This window comes from Rousettus aegyptiacus, unplaced genomic scaffold (genome assembly GCF_014176215.1).
Source record: "Rousettus aegyptiacus isolate mRouAeg1 unplaced genomic scaffold, mRouAeg1.p scaffold_m13_p_1, whole genome shotgun sequence".
Taxonomy (NCBI): Eukaryota; Metazoa; Chordata; class Mammalia; order Chiroptera; family Pteropodidae; genus Rousettus; species Rousettus aegyptiacus.
Genome location: NW_023416284.1, coordinates 25,537,759 through 25,558,429, shown reverse-complemented (window position 1 = coordinate 25,558,429; position 20,671 = coordinate 25,537,759). Strand labels below are relative to the sequence as shown.

The following is a 20,671-nucleotide window of genomic DNA, read 5'->3' as shown; positions in this document are numbered from 1 at the left end:
TTTCCTTCACTTTTTTTCTCCACAAAGCAGATGATATGGTCTTGCTAAACTATTTATTCATGTGAGAACATCCAAACAATTTTTAATCAGAATTTATTTGAGCCAAAGTGACAACATCTGCCAGGAAGCAAGATCTCAAATGCTCTGAAGAATGAGTTTTGCAGTTCTTTTATACATCTGGAATTAAGGAGAGAACTAAAGAAGATTACATCATGACCTGGGAGAAAGTAACGTGGAGATTATAGATAATTAAGGTTACTGCTCCCTTGAGGGTGGTTATGGCTTCCAGAGGTCTGAAAAAAAGAATTACTCTGGCATTTCAAAGATGTGTTAACCTCTTTGCACGAGAACAATGGACAGGGCTTGCTAAAGGCAAAGTTTAACCTGGGCCCCACCGTGACTTGCTCAATTAGGAATTTTATGATCAGATCACCCCTGAGGTTACGTTCAGTCAGGTTTATTTCCAAGCCCCCGTTTTCATTCACATCTTGATCTAGCATATGACTCTCCTACTTAAAACTCATCAATGGCTTCTCTCTGCTCTTAGGATAAAGATCGAAATGCTTAACATGGCCCATAAAGCCCTGCACCATCTGTCTTTGCCTTCATTTTTTTTTAAAAAAATGTAAATCACATTTCGATTTAAATCTTTTCAATGGCTTTTGGCTGTTCTCAAAATAAAATTCAAACTCTCATTGTGGGCCACAAGGCCCAAGATGATCTGGTTCCTGTATACCTCTCCAAATTCGCCTCATACCACCTGCTCTCTTGTTCACTATACTCTGGCCACAGTATTCTTTCAGTACTTGAAATGCACCAAGCTCTTTTCTATCTCCAGATCTTCGCACTAGCTGTCTCCTCTACCTGCAGTACTTTCCTGGAAGCTCTTCGAATGTCTGCTAATTCTCCTCTTTTGTGATTCAAGACAAATGTCACTTTCTCTGAACATTTCGTCAATTTAAAATCTTCTCCACACACGTTTCCTCTGTTATATCACCCTACTTCTTTCTTTCATGGTGTTTATTACAATCTCAAATTATTTATATGTCCCTTTGTCATTGATCACCACTGAGTATGTAAGCTCTAGTTGTTCACCACTGTCATCCTCAGAGCCTAGCTGGTGCATGACACATAGTAGGCCCATTTGTTTGATAAATGGATGGTCAATATCATTGAGCCAGTCAACGACACATTTGAATTCCTTCTTTGCGATGTTCAAAGATATTGCCCCTTTGGCTCCAGCAGGTGGAGCCAAAGCCACATCTGGTCGTTAGCAGGGATTTGGTGGGGAAGGCAGGAAGATTTGCTGAGGGGAGCAAGAATGAATCAAGACCAGGAGGCAGGGATTTTGTAGTAATGCTGGATCCAAACATAGAGGGAAGTCAAGATGGCACTTCTCCTAAAGGATGGGTAGATATGAAATATCCAGAAGAAACCTGGAATAGCCAGTGACCCAGGGAATTCCTGGGATCCCAGACTACTTTCCCATTTCCCCCGCCTGTACCAACCCCAAACCATCCCCCAATCAGCAAGAGGTCTTTGAAAAGGAAAGCAGTTTTCTGTGAGCATGAAACTAGAGGCAAGGATTTTCAATTCCTAATCTCCATTGTCCAGCTAGGGGAAACTGAGGCCAAGAAAGAAGCATCATAGTGGGTCGGTAGGAATTGAGTCTGGCACACAAAGCCCTCTGGTCATAGCTCATGTTTATTCAGTTCCACAAGCCCCACCCCACCCACCATACCTGGCCACTCGATATGGGAGACCACAATGAAGGGGGAATGGACTCTCGGAGCTGCCCCAGCGGGTAGAGGGGCAGGAATGGCTTTAGAGAGGCATACTGGAGCCAAGACATATTGGACTGATGTCTGCCAGTGGAGCCAGAGGCCAGAGATGTATTCCAGGGCCAGACAGGTGGCCTGCAAAAAGGGCTGCATAGAGATCTGGGGTTGGAGAGGTCGGCAGGAATCTTTGACTTCCTCCTGAAGGCAACAGAGGGACTCACAGAAGGGCTTCTAAACAGGAGAGCTACTTGGTTGTTCTTGATAGTTTGAAGAAAGAATATGAGATCAAAGACAGAGACCAGTGAGGATGCTGGTATAATTATCCAGGTGAGAAAAGATAAAACCTGATAAATATAGGCGTGAGAAAGAAGCAAGCTTAAGTGGTTTAAGAAATTAAAAATTTTTTTTTAAGAAATAGGACGTGGTAGTTATAATTGACTAATTGAATGGATATTTATTAATGCCTTTTAGTAACACTTTGTAAATTTTAAAAAGTGGTTTGGCAGAACTTCATTAGCAAAAATGGAGCCCCACACCCAAAGTCAAAACCAAGCCTAAATAGTCTAAGTGCTTCTCTTCTCCAAGCCTCATTTATTCATCTATAATTTAAAGAGGTTGGACTGGTAGCTTCTGATCCTGACTTTTTTGGAGCTTGACTCAAGTATATGAAACCCAGCAATATACAGAGATAGGCTCCTACAGCCCTGTGAGAGCCAAATATTAACTTTTCGGGAATTTTATAAGATAGTACTATTGGTAACTTGAAATATAGTAGAAGTATTTACACCATGGAAATAGGCAAATGCTACAAACTAGGCCTTCCTCCCTCTGCCCCCTGCCACTATCCTCCCCTCCAGAGATGGTTTTCACCAGCACACTAGTGAGACCCTTCTTCAACTGACAGACAATGCACACCCAGCCAGGTACATTCTCACCCTCTAAAACTGTCATTAACAGTTGTGGGAAAAGAATCACAGGTCTCTAGGACTCTACAGGGCCCCAGTCCCAAAGAATCTGTCCCAGCACAGCCAGGCCCACATGCTCAGGCACGCACGGGGTGGGAAGCACAATGTTCCAGGCAGATCAGCCAACTGTCTGATGGTAGGTTGGTCATTCTCAGACACGGGAGTGGAGTTTGGTGGTTAACGTACTGGAGTCTCACCAACCTGAGATGGAGTCTCATGGCCCCAGATCTAGATACAGCTATTCTTGCAGGCCACCTGCCTGGCCCTGGAATATACCTCTGGCCTCTGGCTCCGCTGGCAGACATTGGTCCAATGCGTCTTGGTTCCAGCATACCTCTCTAAAGTCATTCCTGCCCCCTTGCCCCTGTGGGGCAGCTCCACTTAGGTCACTCTTAGCTGTGTGATGTTAGCGAAGTTCTTCTTGACACTAGAGCTCAGTTTCCTCACCTTTAAAATGGGGACAAGTTCTGAGTTAGCCAGATGGTTTCTAGGATTAGGTAGGAATACCAGCAAAGTGAATATAAAGCCTCCACATTGTGCCTGGTAGAAGTAGGTGTTTAGTAAATGTTTAACGAATGCTGTTATCACACCTCCAGATATATTCTGCCCAGCCAGGGCCCCCTTTGGCTCAGTGCTCCCTCTCACTACCTGAATTTGGGCACAGAAGAGTTCAGTGAGTGGACAAGGCCAAAGACAGAAACAGGCAGCTTCATTTTCCAACTTTTATGAAAATTAATAACATTAATAGTTCACAGACACATATATATATATATATACACACACGTGGCTATGTACAGTCATTAAGTTATTAATTAGTCTCCATATAAAATGTTTCTACATTAGTGTTCTAGGCTAGGCCCCATCAGTCCTTGGCATATTCACAGTAGCAGTCCCAGGGCTTGGCCCCATGGGTTGGGAGAGAGGAGGCAGGAGGCTGTAGGACTAGCCCACCCCAAGGTGGGCACAGTTGTTATCATGGGCTGTTTACTTTCAAGTCGTTGGCTCCCTTCCTGGCACCTGGAGATCAGCTGTTCAGTGAGTGGGCAAGCAGGCCTGGATTGCTTGTATGGCCTAGTGATGCATGCCCTACGTGTGGTGGCTTCAGGTAACACAGCAGGTCCTAGAGGATGCTGGCCAGCTCTGTAGAGTCTGTGTCAGAGCAGCCCGAGCTGCTGGCCTCTTCCCTGCAAGAACCAGAGGAGATGGGTTGGAAGAAGCACCCTTATCCTTACCCTGCCCCCACCTGCCTCATTCTTCAGGGATCTTGGCTCTGTAGTCTTAGCCATCTGTTAGCAAACCACAGGCCACACATATTTGCTCACTCCTACTCTCAGCCCAGAAACTGCTGGTTGGTCCATTCACTGTTCTTGCTGCCCACAAGACATCACAAGCCCCAGGACTACGCTCTGGTCTGGGCTGGCTGGCTGATGGCTGGCATGACTCATTCCGCCCTGCCCTCTGGTCTCCTGAAAGGCAGGGCTCAGGCCACATCTGAGGTCCTATGTGCCAGTAAAGCCATGAAGAGTGCAGGCTGTGGAGTCAGAACGCCAGGGTTTGAACCTAGCTCTATCCATTATCAACTGGGCCAGTCACTCTTCCTGGTTAAGCCTGTTTCTTCATCTGCAGAGTGGGAATCATAGGACCCTGTGACACCTAGGGTTGTTAGAGGACTACAGGAAATCATGAATGCACGTTCTCTAAAAGGTAAACTCCTTGAGAGCAGGGATTTTTGTTTCATTCACTAGAGTAATATATGCCCAACAGTAAGTAGGCTTCCAATAAGCATTTGTTGAATGAATAAATGAAAAACCACTTGGTACAGTGCCTGACATGCAGCTAAGTGTTCAAGAAATGTCAGCTGCCACTATTATAAATCGGCAAAGGGAAAGGGCAGAAGAGGAGCCATGAAGGGAAGAGGTATGGGAGGAAAGTCGACATGGCCAGTGGAAGCACAAGCTGAGGACTTAGAATGGATGTTGCTTCTTCCCCACCAACCTGTCCCTTTCCCGCTCTCACCTCAGAGCCTGCAGTGCCTTCTTGTTCTGCCGCCGCTTCTCCTCATCAATGGGGTACAGCTTGAAGAGCAGCAGGCCTAGCAGGATGAGGACTATGGGAGCCATTGTCACCAGCATCTTCAGTGTAAACCTGACGCGTGCTGGCTGGGAGCAGCCACGGGTCTGGTACCCAGCAAAGCTGTGAGACCCAGTGGAAAGAGGAGTGATGAGAATGGGGTACCTGGGGCCTGTACCTGCCCAGCACTGCCCCACACACCCACCTCACTCACTCAAGACTGAGGGTAGAGATGCCCAGTGAGACTCCAGAGGCAAACTTAGTGAAAAAAACATAGAAGGAGAAGAAGATGGGCTCGGTGCCATGGGAGTGGGGCTGCTTCAAGTGGAAGTCGTCAATGACGTCGGGCAGCATGGACCTGTGAAGAGTGGTAGCAACCATGAGAACCCACGCACCTAACAACCCCTAGTCCCTGACAGCTCACCTGGCACCCCTGTGTCAATAAGAGGTGGCCCTCTGGGAGTCTGCAGCCCCATGGTATACATTTCAGTAAGGAGATGGCAAATTCATATGAATAAGAAAAGAAGGCTCCTTCCTCCGTGATGAAGTAGCCCCATTTTAGGTGCGCAACTGGGCGAGCAGAGTGCAGACCGGATTTAAGCCCCCATTTCCCACCTCGATTAGATATCCTTTCAATTTACAGCCTGAACAACTGTATAGGGAAGACCTGCCCCCACCTGCCATCAACTGAATGGCCTGCAAGAGGATTCTCCCCAAGAAGCTTCAGAAGAGGGGGGTGGGGGACTGAGAAACATACCCAGTGTGCCTATATACCTACCAGGGTAGTAAGAAGGCGGCTGCTACACTGATGCCAGCTGCCACGGCTACCACGTATGTGACAATCAGGTTACTCTCCTTTAGGGCCACCAAGATGAGAAACGGCACTGCTGACTAGGGGAGAGGTGCAGGAAGATGAGACAGCTGGGAGACTTCCACCAGCAACCCCCAGCCCAGCCCAGGTGCTACCCCTTCAGCTCCACTCACTGAGATCCCAATGTATACAGCCATTTTCTTGCCAAACCGAGTTAGGAACCACTGCCAGACAGGAATGGTGAATGTGGCTGAGAGCTGAGGATGGACGAAGTGGGTGAGGAAGATGGATTAGAGCCATTGAACCCCTCCTGCCCTTTCCAAGACCCCAAAGGTCTGCCAGCCCTGCCTGAGAGCTGCAAGAAGATATAATCTGGTCAGTGGGAAATTGACAGGCACCTTTGATGGCTCCTAAGAGGGGCTGAGAGCGGGTTCCAATCTCATCTGCCTTTCCTGAGCACAACTGAGCCAAAGTTCTCAAGTTCTTGGCCCCTGCCTCTGCACTCTTGCTATGCTCTCCACTTGAACATCTAACCCCAAACTCTTTCACTTTTTCCTCCCAGTGTTACTGAGATATAATTGATATGTAATATTATATTAGTTTAAGGTTACAACATAATGACTTGATATATGTACCCGAACTCTTTTCACAGTCCTACCTAAGCAATTATAGGTCAAAACCCAACCAAATATTCTGAGAAACCTCCCTCATGCTTTCATAGCTTTGAGTCAGTCTGGGAAACATCCTTTGACTCTCGAAAAAAACATCCCACATCCTATGCCACTTTAGCCCAGGCTTCCCTCCCACCCTTGGGGCCCCCCACGCACCATGATGGCCAGGAGCAGATTCTGGAATTCGTTGCGGAAGCCCAAGGTATAGGTACAAAATAAAGCGAAGTTCCCTTCCACCAGCTGGGGGAGGGGATGGGAAGGGGAAAGGAAACACAAGGAAAGATGTCATGTTGGAGCTGAGCCTCCCTAAGACATTCTCCATGCTCTAGGGACCTCAGATTACCCACCCCCCGGCTCCACCTGTAACATCCCAAGTCCTCAGCTTACCCCCTCCCAATGCACAGCGCCCCTAGGCTGAGCATGTCAGGCCCCCCACTCACCATGAAAGCCAGGGAGGTAAAGAGGAAGCCAGCGATAAGCTTGATATATGGGCCATGGCTCATGACCAGCCGGAGGCCCCGAAAGAAGGACATTGGCTCAGCCTGCTGAGTCTCGTAGGGTTCTGGGGGCCAGAGGAGACAGTGAAGAAAGAGCAGAGACCCCTCCCAAAGCCTGAGGTCTAGGCAGAGGGACAAAGTCATCCTGTGTTGGGACTGCATCCCCACCCCCAAGGGGCTTCTTACCTCTCTGCTCTCGTACACCCAGGACCAGGATGACAGCACAGATGACATAGATGGAGGCAATGACCCCTGCTGCCAGCAGGTACGCATTTTGCTATAAAAGGAGGATTATAGGCAACAGACATTCAATCTGATTTCATCTCAACTCCCAGCAGTTCCATTCAATGACCTTGAACTAGTCCCTTCTACTCTGGGGCCTCACTATCTCCATCTGTGAAATGGCAGAATCATCCTGGGCCTACTGCTGTTTCCCAAGGCTGGGCAAAGTCCAGTGGAACAAAATGTCAAGAAGCTGGGCTGTGGAATCTGAAAGCCCACAGATCAGATCTCCCCAAATCTAGTGTCTGCAACTCACTAGCTCTATCATCCTAGGCAAATTATTTAGCCTGTCTATGCTTCAGTTTCCTTATCTGCAAAGTGGGTATAACATTAACAGTTTGTATATCAAATGCCCAACAATTAACAAACACTAGCTATTATTACTATTTTGAGGATAATTGCAAACCACCCCATCATTCCTCATCTCCCCAAACCCTTGCCCTTCCAGAGGCCTCACCGTTCCTCTGAGTGAAGTGGAGCTGTGTGTGCGATTGGCACCTTCCGAGGCCACTTCTGAACCATTGGGGACCTGGAGACAAGGCGTATCCGCTTGGCCTACAATTTGCCCCTGGATTGCTGTTCCCAGCACTGTGCCCAATACCTCCACAGTCATCCCTGAGCAGTGAAAAGAAGGTCCTTTGGAGGGGACCTACAACTTATGGGCCCCCAGGGAGGAAGGTCAGATGGATAGAAGGCCAGTTCTAGCCCCAGGTGATGGGAGCAACTCCAAGTAGAGTGGGTACAAGGTGGTGGGAGAGATGGCACCTTGGCCTAAACTCGTGGCCTTGCTCTGTATGACCTCTGCCTAGTCCCTGCACCTCTCTGGTCTCACTAGAACAATAAGGGGATGGAGTTATTTTTAAGATGGTTTCACACCCCCTCCCAGCAAGGGAAGAAATGTGGCAGAAGGGTCATGGGACAGGGGACCCAGGGTTCCTGGTGGGTGGGATCAGCAGACTGGGGAGAAACTTACGATAGGCAGTGGCCGAATCCCGTTCACTCTGCTCTGTGCTGATGAACATGGTGAGAGCTGAGTAGGGAACGTGGAAACACTGGTATGGAAGAGAGGCCCTCGGGCAGTCAGATGATGGACAAACAGATGTGGCTTCAGGCGCCCACCCTAAAGGCCCCAGGGACTGCCCCCGCCCCTGCCCTGATACCCAGGTGCCCACACTCACTGTGACCAGCGTCTCAAAGAGGCAATAGAAAAGCAGGTACCACAGGGCCTGGCCCTGTGGGAAGTCAGGCACGAACCAGATGAGGAAGTAGGCAATGATGGCCAGGGGTGTGGAGAAGACAATCCTGAGGAAGCAGAGGATATATATTATATATATTATCCAACCTTAAAAAGGAATGAAATTCTGACACATGCTATAATACAGATGAACCTTGAAGACATCATGCTAAGTAAAATCAGCCAGACACAAAAGGACAAATGCTGTATGATTCTACTTACATGAAGTATCTAGAGTAGTTAAATTCATAGAGACAGAATGTAGGATAGAGGTTGCCAGGAGCTGGAGGGAGGGAGAAATGGAAGTCATTGTTTAATGAATATAAAGTTTCAGTTTGGAAAGATGTAGAGATGGATGGTGGTAATAGTCACACAATAATGTAAATGTCCTTAATACCATTGAATTGTACACTTAAAAATGGTTAAAATGGTAAATTTTGTTATGTGTGTTTTACCACAATAAAAATCATATGAACATTTATAAGGTGATTAATTGCTATGGGTTAAAGAAATCTAAAGCAGGCTGAATGGGGATTAGGAGTATGGGGGTATAATTCACAACCAAGTAGACAGGGTAGCCTTCAATGAGAAGGTGACATCTGTGACATCTGACTTGAATGAGAGGGAGTTGGCCTTTCAGATACCTGAGGCAAGAGTGTGCTGGCCAAGGGGAACAGTTAGTGCAAACATCCTCAGGCAGGAGATGTACCTGGCAGGTATAAAGAATAGGAAGGAGGCCGTGGGGCTGGAGTGGAACGAGCATGGGAAATGAAATTAGCAGATGAGGTTGGAGAAGAAATGAGATACCAGGTCAGGTAGAGCCTTATATCCAGCGTAAGGACTCTGGTTCTATTTCCTAGGGTAGAAGTAGTTTCCAGACTTAAATAAGTTGACAATGTAGAGCAGTGCTTGGAACACAGTTAAGTATTTGCTATGGTTATCACACCAGGAGAGCTGAGGGGTAGAGTACAGGTCCACAGCCAGCAGGGTTCTGAGAGCACTAGACTGGGAATCTGACCTCGGATTCAGCCCTGCTGTATCTTGGGCTCCCTGTGTGACCCTGCTGACACACTGCCTCTCACCAGGTGGCCTTGGGAACTCCAGGGAAAGTGTCTGTCAAAGTCTTCCTGGTCCGAAGGAGGGATTTAAATGTTGGCTAAGGGCAGATCTGGTCTAAAGCCTGGGAGGAGAGTAAGCCATAAGGCTCATGAACCCAGAAAGGCCCAGCCTCTTCCTACACCGACAGAAAGGGTGCTGGGTCCCAAGCCTGAGGAGGGGCCCAGGCGCTAACTGTGGTATAAATGGAATGAAGTCACATATACTACAAGGCAGCCCCTCAGCCCACAAGTGGTCCAGCGTGCCCTCCAACAGAAGGGTGGTGGTACCGCTCAAGAGGTATCACGAGGAGTTAGCACCCAGACAGGTGAAGACATGTACTAAATCAGAACCAGTCTGAAGGGCCTCAGTAACTTAACCAAGCCTGCTGCCACACCTGCCCAGGGAGTGGCCACAGGTAAAGACTCTCCTGATTTCCCTCCCTGCCCTCCAGGGAAGGAAAGTCTACTCAGAGAACAAGGATGTCAGCCTTCCTCAAACACTCCATCCTCTTTTCCTAGGCAGCTAAGCAGCTGATGAGGAACCAAATGTGACTTACTAAGAGAAACACGCTGTTGCAGCATCAGGCTGGCCAGAGCAGCTCCCTCCCATTGGCTGGGCCTCATGAGGAGATGTGGCAGCAGAGCCCCGCCTCCCACCAGCTGCCAGAGAGGCGGGTACAGGGCCCAGTTTCACTGGTGGCTCCAGCCCCCTGGGAGTCCCAAGCAGCCTGCCCAGGTAAGGCAGGCCGTCCTGGCCCTGAAGCCTGGATCAAAGGCCCCGACCTGGGCCTTAGCCAGGGGCTGGGAGGATTGTGATGTGAGCAGGGCCTCGTGGGAAAGGAAGCTAGGAGTGGGGGTGTGGAGGCTGTTGGAAGAGCTTTGAAGGCCGGAGACCAGGTATGGGCACCCCTGGGGCAGGAAGGCGCCCACTTGAGCCTGGATGGGCTAGAGATGAAAGGAGTATGTCCCCACCACCACCACCAAGCAGGATGTCCTGGAGGGAACTAAAGCTCCAGCCTGTCAGCCTGTCCTGTGTGTCTCCCTTTGCTGTCTGATCTGTAGCACCACCTCCCCCAACCTTGAGATAGCCTGAGACTGTAGGCTTTGTACTGAGGGTCCAGAGGTTATGGGTCTGCTATATCATTCTTGGAGCTACTAAGAGCCACTCTGAAGGCCTGCCAAATGATATACTACTTAACATGTGCCAGGCGCTGTTTACTTTACGTATAAAAAAGATGTAATCCTCACCACAGCCCTATGAGATAGGCAGATTATCGCCCTTTCACAGATGAAGAAACATGATGCTCAGAGATGTTAAGTGACCTGTCCGAGGTTGCACAGCTTTTAGTGGTGAAGCTGGTATTCAATCTGAGGCATGCTGGCTCTAGAGTGTAACCTCTCAACCACTACACAGTACTGCCTCTGCCATTATGGGAAGTGACTAAGTGAGAGAAGTTAGAATTCTGGCTTCACTGAAGAGAATGCACCTTGGCCAGGGAAAGCTACGATTTGGCCTGTCTAGAAATGAACTGGCAGGGTATCCCAGCACTATTCCTGCGGCAGCTGAGGCCTCGGTTGGGATTTCAACACTCAGGTTTTTGCATCACCCACCCCCACCCCCCCCACCCCCGCATGTGCCAAATCAGATGGAAAAACTGAAAGGTAGTAGACAAACAATAAGCCCTGACTTCTCCCACCTAGAAGAGCATCTTCTACTCACCAGGGCATAAGGCGGCCCAGCCGGGTCCAGGAGGATTTGCTAATGCAGAAGCCCACCAGGGGGTCTGTGAAGGCATCCCAAGCTCGGCCCACAAATAGGATGATGGAGGCAGAGAACGGGTCTACCTGGAACGGGGAACAGGCACCTCAGCCCTCACTGGTAGGCAAAAACATGCACTCCCTCCCCACCTCAGCAAGGTCCCTGCAGCCTGTACTCCCCCCAGGCCTTAAGTATCTTCACTTGCCTTGTTAACATAATAATGACAATAATAGTTATCTGATAGCAGAAGCACTGTGTGTCTCCATAGAAACTTTCTCAGATCTATTCCCTTATATCCTCCCCTTCACTGTCCTTGAAAACACTCCCCTCAGTTAGAATAAATGGAGTCATTTCTTTGCCTCCCTTTCACATCCCCGAGCCCCCAACCACCTGATACCAGAATTAGTATTTGCTGGGTGACCACAGTGGATCTCGGTTTCCCCATCTGTATAATGGGAATTATGATTCCTCTCTTAACAGTGCTGGAGTTATGATCCTTATAGGGTCAAACTATCTTGGACGTAGAAAAGAAATCTATATATGCTTTTAAAAAGTGGCCTATCACTACCCACTCAAGCTATTCCCTCTCCCCAAACCTTCTAGGCCTGAATAGACAGCTTCTCTGGACTCTTTCTCATCCATCAAGATCCCACCATTGCTATTGCTCAGGAAGTTGGAAGACTGGCAGCCACACCCATGTAGCAGTCTCCCTAACCTGACTTTTCCAACTCTAACACTCACTACCACACAGTTTTACACTTTAGCTGGAGGCTCCTTATATTTGCACCCTACTCAGGGCCCAGAACAGGAAAGTTGCTTAAAAACTAGCTGCTGAATGATGCCATTTGTCCTTTCCAGGGCTCAGTGTTCTGCACCTATAAATGGATATAACTAAAGTGTCCCACTTGCAAAGCATCTCTGTCGATGCCATATAGAAAAGATGGCCAGTGTGTGAGCCCTGAGAGCTGTGGCTATTCAGCCTCCCACTCTCTCATTCAGACAAGGTGAATTCTCAGGATGCCAGGCTGCCAGCCAAAGCTTCTCAAAGCACAGAGGAAGGAGCCCTGCTTCACTCTAAGTACCCCTCTCAGTCAAAAACTGTGTGTGCTGGGGCACCTACTCAGCCCAGGACTCGAGGGCCCCCCTGACATGCCTCTGCTTCTCAGGTAAAAATGAGATGCACCTCATCCACATGCCTGGCAACATCCACCAACCCTGGAACCGAGCCAGCTGATGGCTGTCCAGCTGGGGACATAGTGTGCCAGCGTCTTCCAAGAACAGCATCACCAGCAGGCTCCGTTTCCCCTCACACCACTGCCTACCCCTCCAGATTTTGTTGCTCTTGCCAGGCAAGAAGGAGTTGCCTGACCTTGCCAGCTAAGATTCCTGCAGTGGATAGACTCCCCTTCTGGATACTTTCCAGAGTCATCTTTTTTTTTTTTTTTATCAACTGCGACTCTGAGAGACAGATGGGGAAAATGAATAAACCTACCTAGTCTATGCCACCTGAGGATGTTGCGGGAGTCCCAGCAGGCTCAATCTACTTACCTGAGCCACATCCAACAGGTAGATCTGCAGGAAGAACCCTAGGGCACAGCCTGTCACCTGGTAGGGGGCCCCTCCAACTGCATAGCAAAGCTTGTTGCAAATGGACAACTGTTGTTTCTTCTTTGGTTCCTTCTAGAAAGAAGAGAAAAAGATGGAAAGAGACCCAAGATTCTGGCCTCCACCCTAGAAGGTTCCAGAGGTAGGACCATCTCTCCAGCCAACTCTGCCAGGAGGAACAAGTCTGCCTTGCCCTGTTCCCACCCAGAGAGATAGAACGTCACAAGAAAGATAGATATTATTCTCTGTTCTTAGGAACCTGGGAAAAAGGAATCCATACTGAGAAAGTTGCCCCTAAGCTACCCCACTCCACCCCCAGATTCTTATCAGCCCACCATCCCTAAGAAACTCCTCCCAGGGCTTCAGCCATGCTCCTTTCCAAGCTAGATGAGGAGCATGCCCCAGCAACAGACCTGTCCCCACCTGGCACCAACTGCCACAACTTGAAAATCCTCTTGCTGCCAAGAGCTGCCTAAGCCCAGCCCCAGGTCCTGCACTGGTTCAGAGGCCAGGACCCACCTGCCTATTGAGTGAGGGCTCAAGAGCTGTAGAGGCCAGGCCCAGCTGGCTGCAGGCACAGCTGTTCTTTCTGTCTGTCCCAGAGCGTCCCTGGCCCCTGTAAGGCAGCCAGAGCTTTAGGCAAACCCAGGAGCTGTCCTACTCTCTCTCAGCTCCTAGGGGACCTTAGAGAGGGGAGGAAAGGCCTCTAGGTGCAGGGATGGGCTCTCTCTGGGTGGGGCACTAGGGAGATTGAGGTTGCCCAGGGAAAGCAGAGATTACTCACATGTGGTAGCAGCTTAGTTGCTCACCCGGGTTCCTTCCAAGGATCGGTTAATTAGATTAAAAGGAAAAGGCAGTCACCTCCCAGGCAGAAATCTATTTCCTAGGATCCCTCCCTGGGGCCACCTGATTTCATTCGATCCTTCATTATGTCCAGAGAGCAGGGGATGGCGCCGAAGATGAAGACAGCTCGGGCGTAAGCCCCAGCTCCCACACTCACACAAACGCCTTGAGGAATGCGGCTTTTTAAAGAGCCGAGCCCTTGTTCTTATGAATGAACTTGAATGGCCCTCACACAGAGTTGAGGTTCATGGGTAGGCATGTGGGTTTGGGGCGTAAGGGATGAGAGATGGGGAACCAAGGAGCGTTTCCTAGATTTCTGGGGTCTCTCTGGCTTCTAAGCCGCTCGTCAAAGAACGAAAACCATCCAGGCTAAGCTGGGCACCACGTGGAGTTACTAGCCAGGCGGCTCCGCTCCGCAGAGATGCCGGCGGGCCGGGCGGGAAAGGCAGGCAAAAAGGGGGGCCGGCGTTTCCAAACTTTCTACATCACCCACAGCCCCCAGGGCACCTCTGGGCTCTCTCCTGCTCCTGGGTCCACCGGTCCTCCGGTAGCCTAAGGTGTCCTAGAACCATGCTTACCCATCGACACCCCCCTCAGCCAGCCCCCTTGCCCTCCACCCGGGATGCTGGGCTCTCACCATCATCACCTGGGCCGGACGTTCACCAGCTTGAAGGACGCCTGTGGGCAGCAGCCCCGCCGCGGAACCGCTCTCGGCGCCCTCTCCTTTGGCCATGACCCACGGGCCACGCCTCCTGGAACCGGGACGCCGGGATGCACCTCTGCTCTGCCGGCCTCCACTCCTCTCGGGCTCCGGTTGTAGCCGGCACCGCCACTGCAGCCACAGTTACTTGGTACTAGTAAACCCCACAGGCTGCCGGGTGAGGTGCACACTCCCTTGTAAGCCCTCTTACTCTTAAAGGTTGGGCCCTTTCGGAGCCAGCCAATCCCGGAGTGCCTGCTGCCCGCCTCAAGCCAATCAACTTGCTTCCAGCTTTTTCAATGCGCGCTGAGGCTCTTTGCCTCTTGAGCCACGTTCTCAAAACCGGGAACACGCATCCGGCCGCTTTAGCTCCACGCAACCTGGGAGAAGGCTGAGAGACCCACCTGACACGAGGAAACTGAAGCCCAAGGCTGCAAATGACCTTCCCATGGGCTCCCAGAGTGAGTATCCCCTGGGTCCAGCTTACACACCATGACTTCTGACCCCCAAGCCTAAGAAAAGTAGGGGCTCAGAAGCCCACTTCCCCCTTTAAAATCTGGAGTCAGACTGAGTCTCTGTCTCCTCCAAACCTGGAGAATGTAGCGCTGGCATTTCCTTACCAATTTCCCTCTTTGATCCCCCAAGACCGACCATTTCCTCTTCCTGCCATTGGCATCTTTGAGGCCCTCAGCGATGGCTGGCCTCAAAAGATATTGCTGCCCCTGCCAGCCGGACGCTCCCAAGTTGTGAAAAGCAGACGGGACCACCCACTGGCGCTAGCTAGCACACTATGATAACAGCAGACTTTTATGGAGAGCTTCCTACATGTGCAACATTCAGCCCTCACAACCATCAAATGAGAGTGGTACTATTATTATCCCCATTTTACAGCTGAGAAAGGGGAGGCTCACAGATGTGGCAGAGCCAGGCCTGGAAGGTTTTGTTCCATCCCAAAGCCTTCCCTCTAAACAACCCTGCTCTGTCCCTCTCAGCAAAAATTACCAGAAGACGGATTGGGTCTCCCCAACAAGAAGCCCTGGGAGATACAAAGCTAAAATGGCACTCTGCAATCCAAGAAAAGTTTGAAAAAGAGAGTGTTGAGTAATCTGATCCTTGAAAGAAGATGGAGGACATTAGAACAGAGACCCGACATAGATGCCAAAAAACAGTCTTTTCTATCACCTCTCAGTTCCTTATGCCAACATCATCCCAGGGAGACAGGAGGCTGGTGGAGACCAGTTAGCTCTGATTAGTAAAGGGGCTGCCTGGGAGGATTCCCAAAGGCCTCTCACCCCTCTTCCTGTGGTTGCTCAGCTACAGGCTCCGTTTTACTTTTCTTAAAATCTCTAGGAGAAGATAAGAAGTCTGGCTGCTGCAGACCCGTGAGGCTAATAGGGCTAGTAAGGTTACCCTGTGCCCACTGTAGATTGGAGCCTCAGCAAAGCCTCTTGGGCTCCAGGCCTGGTGGTATGGGGATCAGTGTGAAGGAAGGAGAGTGGCCACAACAAGCTTCCTCTTATGCCCTAGCAGATCCGATCCTGGCACACATCTCGGTCACTGCTGAGTGGATGAGAACCAAAGTGAGGCAATTGAATACTGTGAAAAGGGCACATATTGGCTCCCACGACTCCACCTGAGCTCTGTGACACCGTTTTGCCTCGTTCACTCTCTGGTCTTGAGTCATCTGAGGTGGACTCTAGTATCCCTTCCAGCCCTAAAATCTTAACTCCTATAGCATCCATATCACAATTAATTTAGATCCCTCACCAGACCATGAATTCTGGGAAGGTAAGAACCACATCTTTTTCACTGCTGTTGGTTGTATCCCCACTACAAGCTTGGGAACTGACTCAGTAGAAAGTTACAGTAGGAACTTAATAAACATGTGCTCAGTGATGCATGCTCAGTCTTCCTCAGGTACAAGCACAAGAGGGGCCCATTCGGAAAAGCCCCAGGCTTCTCTATTTACTAGCTGTGTGGTTGAGCCTGTGCAACTCAGTTAACTTCCCTATGTATAAAGTAGGGATATTAACAGTGACAACTTGATAGGGGTTGGGGAGGGGGCAGTATGAAACAAGAAAATGCACAGGAAGTGCTTAGCACAAGTGCCTGGGATCTGAGGCTGGTCTGGTCCCGGTCCCCCTCCTGGCCTGATTCCAGTCTGTTAGTGTAGCAATGCAAGATTCCAGATATGGCCTGACCAAGCCAGCACAATAAGCCTATTATTTCCCCGCCCCCCCCACCCCGGTCTGGACTTGACACATTGTTAATGCAGACTAAGGCTGCTGGGCTTTGGAGACTTTCTCTCCCATGATTAGTTCCCATCAGGTTGTGGTCAACTAAATCATTCAGATCCTTTTCACTGGAGCTGGGGTCAAGTCAGGTCTCTCCCCCTGCCTCCGCTTTGTATAATGTCTTGGAGCTCACAGAAGGACAATGTCATCTTGCTTATTCCAGCCTGTTGAAATTGTTTTGAATGCTGGTCCTATTGTCAACTGTTTTCTCTCCTTCTCTGTTTAGATCCAGGCTGCTCCTTGGGACTTCGACTCCACTATGCATACTATTGGACAGAGCCCCATACCATACCACTACAGACACTCATTCACCATTAACCAAATCCGGGCACTGCCAATCCAATAGCTCCCAATCATTCAGCACCTACTGTATGCTAGAGAAGCACTGTGCTAAGTGTTTTCCATATAGCTTCTCGTTTACTCCCCACAACACCACTGGGGAGGGTAGTTTTTGTTACCCCCATTTTACAGATGATGAACGTGAGGCTAAGTGAGGGGAAACAGACACTAGTTTCATAAACCTAGAATCAGGCCTCTTTTTCTGATAATGAGTTCGGTCATGAACTTGTCACTTAGAGATGCTATTTTCCAGGTACATACAGTCTTGACCATGTGTCTCCATTGGCCCTCTTGCCACTCTCCTTCCTACCCACTGACCCTCACAGCACCAGGCTTGGAGCCCAGGGGGCTTTGCTGAGGCTCCAGTCCACAGTGGGTAAAGGGCAACATTGCTAGCCCTATTAGCCTCATGATCCTGGAGCAGAGACCTGGGCCCATTCTTCATATCAATTTTTTTCTAACTAAGATAGAAATGAGGACAAGGCTTCTCCCTGAGGAGCATACAGACAGCTCCTCACTCTGTGGTAGGACCACCCTCCCAGTCATCTTTAACCCTTTAAGGTCTAGCCCACCCTCACAGTCTAGGGCAAATAAACTTCAGAGCTCCCCTTGTTGCTCTCCACCTGTCTGTGCACTCCTAGGGTGTCATGCCCAGCCTGGTGGGCTTTGTATACCCTAGCACACTCCCCTGAAGGCCTTTGGGGGAGATCACCAGGTCCCCTGAGCTTCTTGGGAGGTAGAACAGCAGAATTAAGTGCAAAGATTCCAGGAGACAGATTACCTGGCTTTGCGGCCAGCTTATCGCTGCCATTAAAGTTTACTTTTGGGCAAGTTAGCAAATCTCTTTGAGCCTGTGGGTAATAATTGTAACCTATCTCATAGGGTTTGCATGAGGATTAGGTCGGGTGCTTAGAACAATGCTTGGCACATAGTAAGCACTTTAAAAAGGTGTATTATTATTATTATTATCATTATCATTATTATCATTATTAATAGTAGTACCCTGGGCAAAATCTCACCAAGTAAGGCCACTTAAGTCAGAGTGGAGAATATTTGATGCAAATGGGTAGAGGCTAGCTTTATGTCTGGGGACTTACGGTGGTATTCTTAGCACAGTGGGATAATGCCAAGACAGGATTACCAGGTAGAGGTGTTGGGGTGTTAGTGGTAGGAGATTGTTGCTAAATGAAGGTGTTGTCAGATGCTGGTGTTGCCAAATAGCTTTCAGTCTGTTATCCAATGGTAAGATCTCTTCTGACCCATCACCCTGACTTTTGGAGGAAAGGAACCCAGCCCACACCCTAACAATACTTAGCTCAACAGCCACTGATAAGTTTACGTCCTGGGTGGTGGTGCCCTAAGGCCTGAGGCCAGGGAATGGCTAGGTTGAAGAGGTAGGGGCTGAGCTGGCCCTAGAGCAAGAGCTTCCTGGAACAGCTGCTGTGTTGGAAATGCCTCAGCCTGTTCCCCATTAGTCCCTTTGTTTGCCCTGTGGCAGAGGAGGGAGAGCAGGGCAGAAAGTAGGAAGGAGTGACTCTTTAGGATCCCAAAAGAGGCTCTTTGGGGAAGAAGTAGCTGAGGACCCTTGAAGTCACCTGAGGCTGCCAGTTCCTGCCTGGATGTTGGTTGGGCTTTTGTAGAGCAGAAGAGGTCTCAAGGCTGATCCAGGATGCCACAATGCTATAGACCACTCCATGGGGCGGCCCCCTATCCTGGGCTTCAGAACTAGCTGGGTGATGGGTCTGACTTCTGAGCCACAGTTGTTAAGGAGCTGAGGGGCCCAAAGAGTTCCCTGAGATTCCTTGTGTGTATGAATAAAAAGGGTTCTGTGGAAAGTAACCTCCCAGAGTGATCTGATCATAAATTCCTAACTGAGAAGGTTACAGTGGGTAGTGATGACCCAGACATATAACTTTTTAATAAAAAACTTATCCATTGATCTTGTGCATCTAGGTTAATAGACTTTTGAGATGTCAGAAGTAATACCCCTCAAAGGCATAACCATCCTCAAGAAGCACATAATCTTTTTAATTATCCTATAATCTAATCCCCACCTCACTTCCTCCCACCTCCATAAAATCTTCCTTATGTCCCTGCCTTAATTTCAAATACACAAAAGAAGTTGCAAAACTTATTTTCTGGAGCAATTGAGATCTTGCTCCCTAGCATATGTCATCGGTTTGGCACAAATAAACTACTATAAAAATTCCCTACAGGTTCAGACATTTCTTATATTAACACTTAGGACACCTGGTTTCCCCTGCCCCCACCAGCCCATGTCCCTGAATCTTCTCATTGTGGACTCCTGGACTCCAAGTTCAAGACCCTCCCTACTCCCCAGGAAGATTGACTGCTGAAAAGACCTAAGGAGGATGGAGTGGGAGAAGCTGTGGTCAGCCTGGGTTCAGAGAACAACATCATCTCAAGCCATAGCACAGCTCTGAGGGAGCCCCATGGGTTGGACCAACCTACCAGGTAGCCTCAGGAGACACAAGGTCAGGTGAAGTGCACTCTGGGCAGGAGCCACAGCCTGACCTCAGGGGAAGGGGTAGGGACTGAAGCCTGGCTGGCAAGGACTCTGCCCTGGCTTTCATCATTCTTATACCATGTTCTTGCATGGAGGCCCTGCCTTGGTCTGCTGGCCTTGACCCTCTCAGAGGTAGAAGAATCTTTAAGAGTACGTGACTTACTGGACTCAGGCCAGCGTGGCAGAAGCAGAAGCCCTAGAGTCCCGCCCTCTCCTCTGGACCTCTGCTTACCTATCTACTCAAAAAGCTTGTTGGATAACCCAGCAACATGTAATGGCCGCTTCCACTTCCACTATGCCATATGGAGACCTCCAGCTCTTGGTGGCTACTTTCAGACTTAATGGTAATCCCGTGATCCTCATGCTGATTAGGAGCAAAAGATAACAGCATTGCTGGGGTGCTTAACAAGTGCGGCCTGGAGTCAGGCTCATAAGGATTTGAACCTAGTTCTGTCTCTAGCTAGCTCTGTGACTTTAGGCAGGTCACTTATCTTCTGTGAGTCTCATTTATCTGATCTGTAGTAATACCTCATACTGTTGTCCTGAGGATCTGGTAAGACAATCTGTGTGCACAAAGCAAATCTTATAGTGGGCTCCCAACAAATGTTAATTTTCTTTCTTTTATTCATTCCCTCTGATTGACAGGATATCTTTGATTATTGACAATGGAAAAACACATTTATCTTCTAGGTTCAAGAACTTAAAACATGAGGGCCTTAAAAAAAAAAAAGGAAGACATAGTTCCATAATGTAGTGATTGGCACATCTGCTTTACACGCAGAAGATCCTGGGCTCACACCCCCAGTGGAGCCACGGTCCATGGTCTACGGCCATGTCACCCTGAACAAGCTCGATGTCTGATCTCGGAAGCTAAGCAGGGTCGGGCATGGTTAGTACTTGGATGGGAGACCTCCATGGAAGACCAGATGCTGTAGGCATAAATAATAATAATAGTGAGAGAGAGAGAGAGAGAGAGAGAGGAAGAGAGAGAGAGAGAGAAGGAATCTTTGAGGAAGTACAAAGGTTGCCTTGTCAGTGTATTCACTCTGAGCCTACTCTGAGCCCACCTAGCAACAAAGAGATGTCCTTTGAGGGGGTCACATCTAATTGTGGAGACAAACATTAGAAGACTAAGTTATAAAATAATGTGGCAGGGCCTAATGGATCTTAGTGCACAGACTTTAGAATACAAGATT

The 20,671-nt window shown here is 49.2% G+C and overlaps 1 protein-coding gene, 1 long non-coding RNA gene and 1 pseudogene across 4 annotated transcripts; 2 read left to right on the top strand and 1 right to left on the bottom strand.

The window, feature by feature from the left end:
- Window positions 1-2,215: 2,215 nt before the first annotated feature.
- Window positions 2,216-14,492, bottom strand: MFSD2A (major facilitator superfamily domain containing 2A). Of its 3 annotated transcripts, none has more exons than XM_016140073.2 (14): window positions 14,253-14,492; window positions 12,716-12,847; window positions 11,129-11,253; window positions 8,256-8,379; window positions 8,051-8,129; window positions 7,535-7,692; window positions 6,982-7,072; window positions 6,739-6,860; window positions 6,455-6,538; window positions 5,801-5,884; window positions 5,595-5,707; window positions 5,031-5,174; window positions 4,763-4,939; window positions 2,216-3,930 (listed from the first exon to the last, which is right to left on the bottom strand). In XM_016140073.2, the coding sequence occupies exons 1-14, from the start codon at window positions 14,346-14,348 to the stop codon at window positions 3,867-3,869; spliced, it is 1,593 nt and encodes a 530-aa protein (XP_015995559.1). In that variant the 5' UTR covers window positions 14,349-14,492; the 3' UTR covers window positions 2,216-3,866. The 3 variants fall into 3 exon arrangements, with proteins under 3 accessions (XP_015995559.1, XP_036088238.1, XP_015995560.1); XM_036232345.1 differs by having other exon boundaries at window positions 12,716-12,844; XM_016140074.2 differs by having other exon boundaries at window positions 14,262-14,492.
- Window positions 14,488-19,885, top strand: LOC107508328. The gene is made up of 3 exons (XR_001596291.2): window positions 14,488-14,776; window positions 15,846-16,103; window positions 16,836-19,885. It is a non-coding gene; the product is annotated as an uncharacterized LOC107508328 (long non-coding RNA).
- A 412-nt stretch (window positions 19,886-20,297) lies between these two features.
- On the top strand, window positions 20,298-20,413 carry LOC118605489 (annotated as a pseudogene).
- The last annotated feature ends 258 nt before the right edge of the window (window positions 20,414-20,671 follow it).